The sequence below is a fragment of the Eumetopias jubatus genome, unplaced genomic scaffold (assembly GCF_037043125.1).
Source record: "Eumetopias jubatus isolate StellerSeaLion01/CBP00866 unplaced genomic scaffold, mEumJub1_p1.0 scaffold_11, whole genome shotgun sequence".
Lineage (NCBI taxonomy): Eukaryota > Metazoa > Chordata > Mammalia > Carnivora > Otariidae > Eumetopias > Eumetopias jubatus.
In genome coordinates this window covers 93,951,428-93,966,762 of record NW_028274817.1, presented here as the reverse complement: position 1 = coordinate 93,966,762, position 15,335 = coordinate 93,951,428, and the positions used below count along the sequence as shown (strand labels likewise).

Here is a 15,335-nt window from a genome sequence, read left to right as displayed (position 1 = left end):
CAGAGAAAGTAGAATGAATCAGAATGAGGAAGACTAAAAGCAAGAGTGTTCTAGTAATCATAGAAAAGAGAGGGGCTATATTTCAGTTGTGGTGTGAAGACTAGTGAGGTGGGAAGGTTTGAAGACAGTCCTTGAAGGACGATTTCTGGTGTCTCTTTCAGCTCACGAATCTATGAAATGGGAAACAGTAACACCAACATACTAGACTGTAAGTGTTCTCGGTGAAGAAAATGCTAGATGAAAATGTCCTGCTCTCCCCAGCACTCCCCGCTTTTTATTCCCCCCTTTTTAATGAAGAGGAATTTTGTCAGCTCCTTACATGTTTTAACTCCAAACAGAAATTTCTAGCTTAGCCTGCTCCTGGAGAGACTTTAATTGTAGATCCTGGGCCAGGTGTTCAGTTCCTAATACTTATCTGCAAAGGTGGCACTTCGGGGGACTGCTTTGGCTGATGTGGTCTGGCTGGGCTTTGAGCAAACCTCACTCGGTTTTCCTGACTGGTGAAACCACCCTAGTTCACCAGTTTTCTCCAGGCATAAGATTCACGGAGCCTTTCGTAGTGCCCGCAGTGCTCATTCTTCGTCTTCAGCCTTGCTCACTGGAAGAGGTAGGGTGAACCTCCAAACTCTCAGGTGTAAAGGAGGTTTCAAGGGTTCATTGAAGCACAGAATAAAAGCGGAAATGCAAATCAAAACCACAATGAGTTATCACCTCACACCTGTTAGAATAGCTATCATCAAAAAGACAAGAAATGACAAGTGTGGGCCAGGATGTGGGGACAAGGGAGCCCTCTGTGCAGTGTTGGTGGGAACGCAAACTGGTGCACCACTGGGGAAAACAGTATGGAGGTGCTTCAAAAAGTTAAAAATAGAACTACCATATGATCTAGCATTCATTCCACTTCTGGGTTTTTATCCAAAGAAAACGAAAACATTAACTCAAAAAGATATCTACATCCTCATGTTCATTGCAGTATTTACAAGAGCCAAGATATGGAAGCAACCCAAGTGACCACGGATAGATGAATGGAAAAAGAAGATGTGGTATAGATACACACACACACACACACACACACACACACACACACACACACACAGAGCAGCCATAAAAAAGAAAGGAATCTTGCCACTTGCAATTGACAACATGGAATTTCGAGGGCATTATGCTAAGTAAAGTAAGTCAGACAGAAAGATAAATCACCATATGATCTCACTTGTATGTAGAATTTGAAGAACAAAAACAAAAAACCCCAAGCTCATAGACACAGAGAATAGATTGATGGTTACAAAGTTGGGGAGGGGGAATGGGGGATGGGTAAAATGGGCAAAGGGGGTCAAAAGGTACAAACTTCCAGTTACAAAATAAATAAGCCATGGGGATGTAATAATGTACAGCCTGGTGATTACAGTTAATAATACTGTATTGCATATTTGAAAGTTACTCAGAGTAAATCTTCCAAGTCTTCATCGCAAGAAAAAAAAAAACTGTAACCACATACGGTGATGGTGACCGATGGTAACTAGACTTTTTGTGGTGATCATTTCACAATGTATACAAATAGTAAGTCATTATGTTATACACCTGAAACTAACACGTTATGTCAACTATACCTCAAAAAAGTCCCCAAAAGAACAGAATGAAAACTCTTACCTCTTATAGCCATAGAAACACAATCAAACACAGACAAGTTTGCTATGAACTTTCTATACATTTCATGTGGATTTTTGTAGACACTGTGTCTTTGCTAGGCTGCAAAGAATGAATCAGATGGCCAGAAAAGCTGCATCAAATTCAAAGATGGAAGAACTCCAGAGAACTTCTAGGAGTGGGAATGATTTACTCTCACTCTGACAGATTTACTATTAAATCTCAGACAGTTATATAATGGTGGTGGGAGCGATGGGGCCCTTCATCCCCACCTCCCTCTTTCAGAGGTTCCTGATTCCAGGCCTCTTACCTTCTCTCTTACTGGAGACGTAATGTCCACTTGCTAAGGGCGTGCCTCTGAAATGATCTGCAAAGCCCCTCTGTCACCCAGCACTTAGGGTGAATTCGGCTGATGTGATTTGCCTTGGGACCCACTGGCCTAGAGAGTCTCCCCTCCCCAAACTTCCCAAACCTCTGGCTTGGACTGAAATCCGCCCCCCCCCCCTTTGGATTCAGCAGCCCCAGCAGAGCACATTTCCTGAGAGACCCCACAGAGAGGTGCCAAATTGGGGGCAGCCTGCTGGCTGGCAGAATTAGCCAGGGGCAGTTCCCCAAAGACAGAGAGGAGTGCCCATACTGGTGCACCCATTTTTCTGCGGATGCCTGGGCCCTGGCAGCAAGCTACACTATATAAGGGAATACAGAAACTGGGAGAAAGGAGAGCAGAGGGATTTCAAATGGAAAAAGAGAAGAGGCCCCTTGGCTGAGAAAGGCTCCAGCAGATGTACGGGCAGCTCAGAGACGCCTCCCACTTCAGCGTGAAAGGCTGCCTCTAGCTTCTCAACTTCTCTCCTGCCCCCTGTCCAGTACTGACCTCCCCTGCCCCTCTAGGTTCATTGTGACCCGACTCCAGCTAAAGGGGAGTGGGCAGCCTGGGAATGGCACTTGCCTGGGGCAGAGGATGAAGTCTCCTTTCTACTTTGCCCTGAAGCAGTTCCTACCAAACAGCTCCACACACGAATGTTCCTGTTTATCACTTTACACATCTGTTCGATTCACTCATTCATTTGGGGCTGTGCGGACTATTTCCGGCAGCCTTCCCTACATCCCCGGAGCACGCTATCTGGGAACCCTCCACCGCCCGCGGTCCTTCACCCAGAACTTGGCAGGTTCATTCCTCGGACCCCCGATTTAAACTGCTCCCAGTGTTGAACGCAAAGCCAAATGTCTGCACGCCCTAAAGTCCATGTCACCCACCTTCCCATTAGCACTAAATTTCTTCTCCATTCCAGGGGGACAGGGGTGCATCCATGTTGTCCTGCTCCCCTGAAGCCCTTTACTAACCTAAGACTCCCAGATGAGGGAGTTTTGCTGGAGCTTTTTTAAAGGTTCTGTCAACACCAAGAGAGCCCCGAATAAATACCCGGGGGGCCCCTTAGATGCTAGAGACCACGCCCCCCCCCCCCCCCCCCCCCCCGGTAACAAGAAGCCACACCCGCTGCCTCACAGCGCCGCGCTTGAGTAGTCCCGGGCCCCCGGGGCTAACCGAGCGCATGCCACAAGCCACCACTCTCAGCTGGCACCTCTCTCCCAGAGGCGCAGACTTTCTCGGAATCCCCAGTAGGGGGGGTTGGTTGGGGGGATGCGGGAGAGGCCCCAGCCTGTGCCGTCCAAGGGAGCCGCTCGCCCGTGGCGCGTGCCCTGCACCCCCGGGGTGGCCCCGGCCCTCCAGTGGGAGCGGGTGGGGGCTCCTTCCAGGACAAGCTGCGCCCCCGCCCCGGGCCTCGGCCGTGCGCCACCCCGTGACAGGCACAACTCCAGGTGGGGAGAAACCAGCCCGCCGCCAAACTTCCCTTCATGGCCTCGGGCGCCAACGTGGGTCCGCTCGGGCCCCCGGCAGCGCGGACGCAGAGGGTTCGTCGCTCGCGGCGCCGGGCGCGGGGCTGACAGCCGGCTCTCCCCTCCCGGCGCCCAGACGCGAGACCGCTGCCCGCCACCCCCTCCCTGGGGCCGCCAAAGCCGAGTCCGGGGCAGACAAAGGGCACCCCGCCGGGGAGGCTGCCCCGCCTCCGCTCCTACCTGGGAAGGCGCGGCTCGCCGGGAGCCGCAGCAGCAGCAGCAGTAGCAGCGGCGGCAGCAGCGCGGCCCGGAGTGCGGGGCTCCCCATCTTGCGCACGGCGCTCGCTCGGCCACGCTCGGCTCCGCTCGGCAGCGCCGAGCTGCGCGCCTTCAGGGGGCGGAGGAGACAGACAGGGCCGAGGGGCTGCGCGGCGAGCGGGCGAAGCCGAGCTGGAAAACTCCTCCTCTCGCCGCTATCCCTCCCTCCCTCCCTCCCTCTTGCCTGGAGCCTGCCCTCCTTCCTCCGCCTCCCCGGGACGCTGGCGCGGTCCGGGGCCCCGACCCAGCCCCGCCTTTGGTGCCGGCGCTTCTTCTGGAAGCGGGGCTGCCCGCCCCCCCCCCCCCACGCCGCCAGGGCCAGAGAGCTCCAGGGGCGTGCGCTGACACATCGGATGACCCCGAATATCTTCCTGTTCTCCCATTCCGCTCACCCCGAATACACACACTGGTGCCCAACCGCTTCCCAGATCCCGGGCCCCGACGCTGTCATCTGTGCGGAGAGCCGCGTGAGCCATTCTGTGCGAAGGGACAACCGATCGGGTCCACAGTCGCCCCTGCGGCCGGGCTACTAACGGCCACGTTCGCTGATCTGACCCTCTGGACCACGTCTCAAGTTCGGTACTATTATGCCCATTTTACCCAAGAAGACACCAGTGCTTGGAAACTTGCCCAGTTCACCGTTCCGGGCAGAGAGGGGTTTTGATGTTAGGTGTGAGGTTCTGCCGGCACCAACGTCCACACTGCAGCTTTTTTGTTTCTCTTCTGTAAGGGAATGAATCAAGGGCTGGACGGGGTGCCTGCTGAACTGCGGTTTGGAATGGGGCTTGAGGTTCTCTTTCCAGGGTCGCCCTATGGACAAGCACAAGGCACAGAAAGTTCCCTGTCTCACTCCCAGTCTTGGGAATGCAGCTTTCGTAGTTTCCTGCAACCCGATTTCCCCATTTCCTGGGTGGTTCTCGACCACCTCCAAGGACACAAGAACCAGCCCGAAGCCTCTGTCCTGTGGCCTGGCATCAGGATAGGGTTTCTAGGCTGCCTACAGGATGGATCTGGTTTCTTCAAGGCTTTCCCAAATGTTTTTGTTTTGTTGTGAACCCACAAGGCAGCACCTGGCTCCTTTCCTGCCCCAAAGAGGTCTTAGCTAAGGCAAATTGCGATCAGGGCTGCTGCATCAGGTTGTGAACTGTGCAAAGGGGCCTGCGGAAGAGGAAAGGCGGAGGGGAAATCCAGCCACCTCTGGGTCAGGGAGCCCTGTGCCTTGGCAGGGGCCACATACATTGTGGAAGGGCAACTTTCCCCTTGCCACTAGTCTGATCCCCTAGCTAGGCTAAGGGCCCTGGGAACATCCATCCAGAAGGTTCCCGAATTCTTTTATCCCAATTTTCATGAAAGCCCCTGACTTGAACTTCCATCTTATCCTCTCGTGGGCTGGGGGTGGGGTGCTTTTCTCCATCTCCTGTGAGATTCTCTACAGCTGCTCCCTCCTCAAGGAGCCAAGAACCCTTCAATAACCCCCAGTCACAAGAAAATGAAGGAGAGCGGCCTCATCTATGGCCTCGGTCAGACCCGACTTGCTTCCGCCTCTGAGTGGTTCTCAATCCTGTCCAACCACAAAGGGCGGGGCGAGGGGTGGGCATTTCATGAAAACACCTTATCAGGGCTGGACCCCAGACCAATGAGACTACAATCTTTAGGGAGATGGCCTGGAGTTTGACCAGATGCCTAGTTTTGTTCCCACATGTGCAGTGGGGCAGGTTTTAGAATGGGCTAAGTTCTGGGCCAGCGTTTCTCAACCTAGGCACTATGGACATGTGGAGCCTGACACTGCTTTGTTGGGGAGAGTGGCTGCCCGTGCACTGAGGGATGGTTAGCAGCATCCTTGGCCTCTGTGCACCAGACACCAATAAAACACCTCATTTTCCAAGTCATGACTATGAAAAACCACCAGACATCTTCACATGTCCCCTAGGGGAAAGTCTGCCCCCAGTTGAGAACAACTGTTCTAGGCTCATGAACAGAGGTGAATGTGCACCCCAAATTCCAGGTCCAGGTTAGTCTGCCCAGTGGCCTTCCTTTACTGTGTCACCTCTGAAGCAAGCTCTCCTCACAAAAACCAGCCTAAGTTCTATTATTGGGCCAAGAAGGAACCCCTGGCCCTCTCCTAGCACCTGAATCTGGCTGAATTACAACAAATACCACTCTCCGTGTCAAGATTTTTCTCTTTGCGGGCGCCTGGGTGGCTCAGTTGGTTAAGCGACTGCCTTCGGCTCAGGTCATGATCCTGGAGTCCCGGGATCGAGTCCCGCATCGGGCTCCCTGCTCAGCGGGGAGCCTGCTTCTCCCCCAACCCTCCCCCCTCTCATGTACTCTCTCTCTCTCTCTCTTTCTCACTCTCTCAAATAAATAAATAAATCTTAAAAAAAAAAAAAGATTTTTCTCTTTGCGTGTATAATGCTAAGTGAAATAAGCCAGTCAGAGAAAGACAAACACCATATGATTTCTCTCAGATGGGGAATTTAAGAAACAAATGAACAAAGAAAAAAAGAGACAAACCAAAAAAACAGACTCTGAACTCTAGAGAACAAACCGATGGTTACCTGAGGGGACGAGGGTGGGGGATGGGGGAAGCAGGTGATGGGGATTAAAGAGTGTACTTGTAAGAGCACTGAGTAAGGTATAGAAGTGTTGAATCACTACATTGTACACCTGAAACTGATATAACACTGTACATTAACGATACTGGAATTAAAATAAAAAATAAAAATAAAATATTATACCAAGTTTTATGGTAAAAAAGTTTTTCTTTGCTGCCTTAAAGCAAACTCCAGATTTTATTATTTAGTCATAATGTTATTACAAGTGTAATAATAGTAATATACTACTACCAATAATAATACTATTATTATTTTTTAAAGTTGGCTCCACACCCAATGTGGGGCTTGAACCCACGACCCGGAGATCAAGATTTGCACGCTCTACCGCCTGAGCCACGTGCAGCATCACTAGTAGCTTTCTTCCAGGTCTCTGATAGAAGGGATGAGGGCAGAGGAAGGAAAGAGGTTATCAGTTCATCCCACAATATCTCGGTAGACAATAGGACAGTTACACAGATGAATAAATCTGTCCAACAACTGAACCCAGAAGATGGGGTAATGAGTTGATGGAAACAGGAAGGGAAGTCGCTCAGGGAGGGCCACAGAGCTTTGATCCCATTCCTGTCCTGCTTGACATAACAGTGAATGAATTGAAAAGAAGACATTGTTGGTGTGAGACACCAAGACAGGCAGGCAAGAAGCAGGTTCCAAACATCTCTAGGGGCAGGAACGCGGTGTGGACGCTGACCAGTGAATAAGGATAAATACGGCATCCTACATTGGATCTCAAAAGTCAAGCGCACGGATACAGAGGGGAAAATGGCTTCACGCGAACACCCGTGAGAACGCAATCTAGTTGCTTCCGAACCAAGACTTCCTGGGCCCCTGAGGGCCATGCTGACAGTGCCCGTTCAGTCCGCCGAAGCCTTCCTGAGTGCTGGCCAAGGTGCCAGAGGGGAGAGAAAACACAGACATCAAAGCCTGGCAGGGGGCGCGGAGGTGTCTTTCCACCCTGTGCAGTGAGTGGTGAGGCGCTTGGCTTCACCACCACAGGCTTCTCCCGAGTCAGAGCAGAACGACCCACGGTGGAGAAGGAAGGGGATTCCCAGGATTCGCCCCCACTTTCTGCCTTGGGTTTGTCAACTGAGACCAGTGAAGGAGAACCTGCCGGCCACCTCCCTCCCTACTGCAGGACAGATTTCCTGGGGACGTCAGTCAAGGCCCCTCCCTGCCTGTGCCCCCGCCATTTCCCCCACACCTCCTCGTCCTTCTAGGCTTTCAAACTGTTCTTCTCTGTCCACCGCCTTTCAGAGTAAAGGGCCTGCAGGTTGAGGGGAAAGTTGGAGGCCCACTGTACCTCAGGAAATGGATTGTCATTTCCCAACGTCGAGGAGCCACTCCGAAGTGAAGCGGCCTGTGTCAATGCTTCGCAGGCCATCTGTAGTAAGGGACTATTATTTTAAGATGTCCAATCCAAAAAATAAAAAAGATAAAATAAAACAAAATTTCCAGGGGTGGGGCGCCTGGGTGGCTCAGTTGGTTAAGCGTCTGCCTTCGGCCCAGGTCATGATCCCAGGGTCCTGGGATCGAGTCCTGGGTGGGTCGTGCTTCCTGCTCGGCGGGGAGTCCGCTTCTCCCTCCGCCCCTCCCCCCACTCGTGTTCTCTCTCACACTCTCTGTGCTCTCTCTCTATAATAAATGGATAAAAAAATCTTTAAAAAAAAACCCCAAATTTCCAATCCATCATTGTTCAATGCTTTTGTAAAATCACTTAACAGGATTCACTAGAAAAACAAAATGAGAAAAAAAAAAAAAGCCAGAGAGCAGCGCGGCTCCGGGGACCACGCTTTGAGTAGCAGAGTGAGAGTGGATTTAGCTTTTTACCTGCTGCTCCTGTATGAACTACAGACTATAGTAAACGCTCCAGGTTTCTGGGAACTCAAGACAAGGACCAGGAGATTTGACCTCAGTCTCTTGGAATCCCGCTAAAGGAATGCCAGAAAGATAGGGTGTGTTGGGCCGGTACTTTTGCTGACGAGTATCTATTAAACATCCAGATCGGAGAGGGTTAAAGTGAGAATGCTCCAGGTCAAGATCAAAGAGCTAAGGCCAGTCCAAGAATAGTATCTGTTTACAATCCCCTGGCTTCAAGAGATTTCTTCTCTTTCTAAGATAAATATTCAGAATGAAACAACACAAGCTCTGGGGGATGAAAAATGTCTGCAGTATGAGGGAAAGGGAATATGTCTGCTTTAAAGATTCAAAGGAAACCATCTCTTTTATAAAAATAATAAGCTACCGAGAAAAGGAAAAGCAATTGTAGAAAATATTTATTTGGCGTATTCAGTAACAGATTCGAGGCAAATGCTTTTAGAAAGTAGGAACAGGAGGTCATACCGAGAATTGAGAAATAAAAGAACGCAGAGATTTAAAAAGGTAATTAACAGCTTTCACGTTCAGTTGCCACATGCTAGGAAGTCATTATTCCTGTCTTGACAACCAGAAAAGGCTGGGCAAGCAGAAAAATCAATCCCTTTTCTTGGACCCAACAAAGAACTGGTTTTTCAGGGCAAATTGTCACCCATCGCTATCCAGAAAGACGGGCATATCCACAGTCCGGGCGGAGATGGGCTTACCTGGAGCAGAAGACACCCGGGAGCCATAAATTGGTAGGAACACATAAAAGGCAATTTAGAAAAATTGCCAGAAGCTGAGTGTGGCCTGTTAGGAGCGTGAGAAACTCCTGGGGCTGAGGCACTGCACAGACTCCCATGGTACTGTGACCTTTACCTCCAAGAAGCCTACCAGGTTTTCACGATGAAGGTCCAAGACAGACCCCGCCTGCTCTGGCAGGGGGACAGGGAGAGCAATCATTCTGACATAGGCCCAGAGACTTCTCCACACAAATGGGCCACTCTACAAGTGGAAGGACTTCACCAGAGCCTTATCTCACCTCAGGGAAGGGCATTTCCTTCTCCTGTCTTGATGATTAATTCCCAGAAAAACCTCATTTGGGGAAGTGCTCATGTGGTCGGTTCTCACCTTGCCGGAGTGCCACCGCCACTCCAAATCTGGGTCATAGGTGTGGTTACAGGAATCAGATCCGGTCAGGAGTAGAACTTTATCCCTGAGCCTCTGTAATTAGAGGGGCGAGCACAGGTCCCAGGCAGGCCAACCAGGCTGGCTCAAAAAATGTTAAGACAAAGCCCGGTGGAAAGAATCCCTCTTTGGGTAGGCGCTGTATGAACGGGACTTAGGAAATGCTAGCTTTGAGTGGGGCTTGGAAAGCCAGAAGACACCACTGTGTAACCCTCTCTGCCTCCAGGACCATAGGACCCGGGAGATGTAGCAATACTCAAGGTGGCAGTGGCAGATAGGGATGCATCTTGAAGTCTCTGGCAAGCTCCGAGCAGGTCCTGAAGGCACAAGTAAGGTGCATTAGGAAGGGGCCCAAAGGCCCATGGCACCTACTTTTGCTACATTACCTTCTCTCTTCCGGCCTCCATCTCGGGCCGGATGGAGCATTCCCTAGGACCAGGTGACTGAGGAAGAAAAGCCTCAGAGTGCTGTGCATGGCGCATCAGTCCCACCTGAGACGGTAGGGGAGCGTGTCCCACACCGCAGCCCTACTCTCTGACAGCTCTGAGGGGCCGTGTTGAGGGGAAATCCACCTAGGAGGCAGGACTTTGACTAGTCGACCTGATTATGTGAATAGACACTCACAAGGGGATATGGGTTTTCCTCCCCTGTCCACATGTTTCCACCAAAAGCACCATCCCACGGTCCTAGAGAATCCCTTATGTGCCATCATGGTACTCCCAAGTGTTGCTTCCCGTCAAGGGACTCCCTTCACGGCAAATGGAGTGAGGCAATGGGCGCGTGCTCATGGGATTCACTGGTCTTACCATGTCCCCATGGGCCTGAAGCAGCTTGCTAGAGGTAGAGCGCCCTTTCGAAGACACAGCTAACGCACCAGCTAAGTGCATCGCAGGGCGGGCCCAGGTCCTCCTGGATGCTGTATATGCTTTGAGTCGGCATCCCATATATGATGCTGTCACTGATCCATGAGTACAGGGGTGAAAACGGGAAGGGAACCATTTACCGTTAGCAAAATGTTACTGCTCATCCCTGTGACGATGCGTAGGCTCTGTGGGTCTAGAGGTCTTAGTTCCAAAGAGAGGAATGCTTCCGTCAGGGGGTCCAACAACGACCCCACTGAAAGGGAAGTTGAGACCGCTGCCTGGGCACTCAGGGTGCCATGTGCCACTGAATGAATAGCAGAGAAGGGGGTGACTACCTGGCTGGGGTGATCGATCCTGACGGTCAGGGAGAAATCGTGTTGCTACAACCACACAATGGGCGTGAGGAGAACATCTAGAAAGCAGGAAATCCTCCAGGTGCCTTGACTACGCCCATGTCCTATGATTAAAGTCCACAGAAAACTACAACAACCCAATTCAGGCCAGGCCGCTAGTATCCCAGAGCCGCCTTTACGAGTGAAAGCTTGTGTCACTCCACCTTCCAAGCAAAGAGCCATGCCCAGCCGCTGAGGTGCCTGCTGACATCAGCAAAAAGAATATGCAATGCTAGCATATAGGAAGAGGGTAGTTCTAAAGATCAGCGAGGACCATGTGACCGTCGCAGAGACAAGGACCGTAGCAGTTATGACTATTTCTTCCTTATTTTAATATAGATGTCTCTATATGCGTTAACTGGATATTTGTATTTTTCTTTTGCATCCCCTTCTCATCTCACATAAGATGTATTAGTACTACTTAACTTTAACTTAATAGCTCAGGTTATACGACATCAACGGAAGAATGTGAAGCAGCCTGGAAAAGGATCCACATCACCCAAGGACAAAAATGGAACTTTGCATTCTCATTGGGGAAAGAGTTACCATTTTGTTGTGGTTCTTGTATAATGCTATGCGGAAGTAGGACTTTGACAGGGTCCTTCTGCAGAGATTAAGCATACCTTAAGGAGATGTATATGGATGCTAAGTTGACTAGGGGTGGATTTTAATGGCTTCGTCATGAGTCAGCTTGGCTAGGCTGAGCTACATTTCCCAGAATTCACTCTCTCGTTTGTTTCCAGTTAGGGTTGGTCACAAGGGACATTCTTGGGGAATCTGGAGGCTGGAAGGGAAGCAGTGGCCATTTCACGGTTCTCACCTTGCCGGTTTGCTGACTTACCTCATTGGCGTCAAGCAGCTGCTGGGCCTGCAAGTACCCTGCCTTCCCCTGACCCTCCCTCAGACCTAGCTGACTCCTAGGCCAGGTGTACATGCTTAGCTCTGTGATAAAGAGCCCCGCTTCTGCTGGATACCCTCATCACCAAGGTCAGAGGCAACAAGAGCTGACATAGGTCACGGCCCTTTCCCAGGGGGTTCCAGCTCAAGATGTGGGTTCCAGTCTGCCCTCGGTCTCCCCCCTCCACTTCACAGCTTGCCTTCTCTCCCGCCCCTTCCATGAGCCTCAAGCTCCCGCATCAGACTCAGAGACGACAGCTGTATGGAGACTGCTTAGCAAGCACCCACAATTGCATAAGAGCAATTTCCTGTAACCCATCCATACCGGCCTTACGCAATGTAGCTCCCCTACTAACTCTGCTTCCCTGGTTGGACTCACCCTGACGCAGGTGAGGAGCCAGCGTGGCGGGAAAATAAGGTGGGTTTTGACCGTGCTAAGATGGCGCCAACGCGGGTGGAAGGACCATGTGGAGGTGGCTACTGCTAAGATCACTGGAGATTCCTCAGGAGAGATGAGGAGAGGGGCAGAGATTGGAAATGCTTGCCTGGAGGTGGCAGCTGAAGGCAGCGCAGTGGATGAATGCCTTGAGGACACTGGAGAAAAGAGGAAGTAAAGGCAAATGAGGCTATACAAGCGGAACAGGGGAAAGGGAAGGAAGCCATAGCAAACATCAGCTCACGGGTCTTGACAGGGGTCATCTGAGTCTGAGGGGAAAGGCTTTTTTTTTTTTTTTTTTTTCTCTTGCCAGATAGGACCTGTGGAAATACATCCAAAGGAATGTGACCCAGGACTAGAGGCTGACAGAAAATGCAATCAAGTGAGGAAACATCAGTCAGATCCTGGGGCATCACCTCTTTCCTATACGGATTGAGCCCCATAACCTCAAAGCTCTCTCCTTGGGTTGAAATGTGGTTTGTGGCATTATTCTCCCTTCGGAGCAGGGAAGTAGGAGGCCAGCACACTTCTGAGACAGGAAGACTCGAAGGTGGTAAAGAGGAAACAATCAATTTCTGCCCCAGTGGCTATGCATCTGAAAAGGAGTGTTAACTGGGATGTGTTTTACCTAAAGACCATCCCCAGGGAGAGGCTTCCAACCACTATGATACCAATTTCCAAAAGAAGACCCCAGTCCTTGGCCCAGCAGGATCTGTTCAGGACTCTGCAGAAGCAGTTCGGGCCCCTTCACCCTCGACTCCCAACAAGATTCTTGGGCTGCCAACCTTGAAGGTGGTACAACCGACCCCTTGCTGAAGGCTGCATCCGCTCAACTGTTTCCCCACTCTCCTTAATCCCTGCTGATTCTGTTGATGTTGGCACATCCTGGGGCCTCTGTCTTCTAGAATGCTGATTCATCCAGAAAGCATCTGCGGGAGGTAACAGCCTGGTCACATGTTTCAAGTCAAAGAAGGATGTGTTGGAGGAGAGGGAAAGCTTTCATTTTCTCTCTTATAATCAACCCAAAGGTCAGCATCCCTGCGAGGACACACACTGGAAAATTAGTCTTCGAGACTCAAGAAGGGTTTCCAGCTACAAGGACAGCTGACACACACCCCTGTCTGTGTGTGGACGGGGCAGGCTGCCTCTCGCTGTGCTTGTCCCCATGCCCTTTCTCCTCTTTTTTTCCTAAAGACCTCTCCTGGATCCTGAGGGTTTCTGGCTCGTTGTGAGGTCCTCAGGGAGGCCAGAGCACACACAGAAACCCTGCTGTTTGGCCAGAGATTTGAGGGCTCCAGCCAAGTACAAAAGCAAGCCAAGTTTAGAAACAATGAGTTAATAGTCCTTCCCGGGTTGCATCATACTATTAGTGATAACTAATCAAATGCTTCATTTAGTCAAATCCTGTTGGACTTCTTGTTCTGAGTGCTTTTCAAGGATCAGCCTTTCTCTGACCCTGGTCAATAGCCAAAGAAAAGTTGATGCAGGGAAAAGTTACAAGATGTGCACAAAGGCCCACAGGAGTTGAACACACCCAAGCTAAAAAGAGATTCTGAGCTACCCGCATTGGGATTCTACATGAATATTTTTTAGGTGGCTGCTTCTCCACATTGCTCGGGTCCTTCTTTTTGCTGGAGTGGGTCCAATTTCTGTTTGTTTGGAACATATATGATATAGGCACTTTCCTCACGCACCTCAGGCTCCTTTCTCTTTTAAAGGAGAATACACCAGTAATGTGTCTCTTGAGTGTTTGATCTGGTCCAGGAAACTTAATGTTTTGTACACCTTATTCTCAAATGCATGCTATTGAATGATGGTCATATTATAACATTTTCCCTCCAACTCTTTCTTTCTCTTTCAAAAGTGTTGTCTAAACTCTGCCTCTGTCAACCTACTCCAGGCTGGGTCCCACATTGTTCCTCTGGATTACCTTCTGCTGTCATGACCTCCATGTTGTTTGTATCAGTAGACCTGTTTTAGTCATCTTTGTACACTTCTCAAAAGTATTCAACACTAATGACTACTTGTCACCTCTAGTAACACTAATAATATTTAGCTTCCTGGACACCACACTATCATACTTCCAACCGCTCTGGATGCTCCTTAGCCTCTGGCCACCCGTCAATCTCTGGGCAACCACTGAATGTTACATTCTATGAGAATCTCTTTACTTTTTCCCTAAGTGATCTCATCCACACTCAGAACTTTAATCACCAGCTAAATGCTGAGAACTCCTAAATCTGTACCTTTAGGCTCCCTATGTGTTCTTGACCCCGCTATATAACTTCCCTTGAGTGTTCAAATACATCTCTAACACTACGTGTACTGAACAGATTCAGGACCTCTAACCTGCAAAGCTGGTTGTCTTCCAGTATGTTCTGTCTCTATGACGGGCACTGCTACTCATCCTTGGCTCCTTCCTTCCGTTCCACCCTACCCAGATCCCTAAGTCCTGCTGATTTCCCCCCTTACGGTGCTTGAATCCAGCCATGCTGCTTCATCTTTGTGCCATCCACTTGGCCCATGCTACATTCCATCACTTCTCAACTGAATTCCTATCAGTGACTTCCTAAGTGGTCTCCTGCATCCACTTCTGTCTCCCCTACAACCTCTATATACTCTCCACTTGCCATAGTCAGAACAAACTGTCACTCATCAGCTTAAACTCTTTGATGGATTACTGGCACATGTAGATGAAAGAGCATGCTGCACACGGCATACAAGGCTCTGTTGGTCTGGAGCCCGTCGACCTATGCAGTCTTTTTTTTTTTTTTAAGATTTTATTTATTCATTTGACAGAGAGAGAGAGAGAGAGAGAGAGAGCACAAGCAGGGGGAGCAGGAGAAGCAGGTTCCCCACTGAGCAGGGAGCCCAATGCAGGGCTCGATCCCAGGACCCCGGGATTGTGACCTGAGCTGAAGACAGACGTTTAGCTGACTGAGCTACCCAGGGGTCCCTGAGCTATGCAGTCTTAAGGCTCACTGCCCTTGCCATCACTCTCAGGACTGCGGTCCACTGACCTTTCAGTCTGTGCTCTGTTCCTTTCTGTCTCAGGGCCTTTGTACATACTTTTCCTTCTGCTTGCTTTTCCTACTCCTTATTCTAGGTAACATCTCCTTATTTTCAGATCATATCTTAAATGGAACTTCAGGGAAGCTTTCCCAGGCTCCCTAGTGGATAAGTTGAAGTCTGCCTGTTTTATGTGTTGTGTTTTTATCAAGATGGCTGCGACAATACCTCCCCCCCATCCCTCCTGTTCTTCACAATGTGACATTGAACACTCCTCCCA

At 50.3% G+C, this 15,335-nt stretch overlaps 1 protein-coding gene across 1 annotated transcript in view; it reads right to left on the bottom strand.

The window, feature by feature from the left end:
* SRPX (sushi repeat containing protein X-linked) overlaps positions 1-3,952 on the bottom strand; it is a 118,547-nt gene extending 114,595 nt beyond the window's left edge. Inside the window, exon 1 of the mRNA XM_028113502.2 lies at positions 3,727-3,952. Within this exon, the coding sequence (XP_027969303.1) occupies positions 3,727-3,814 (88 nt within the window). The 5' untranslated portion in view covers positions 3,815-3,952. The remainder of the gene's footprint in view (positions 1-3,726) is intronic.
* Positions 3,953-15,335: the final 11,383 nt, after the last annotated feature.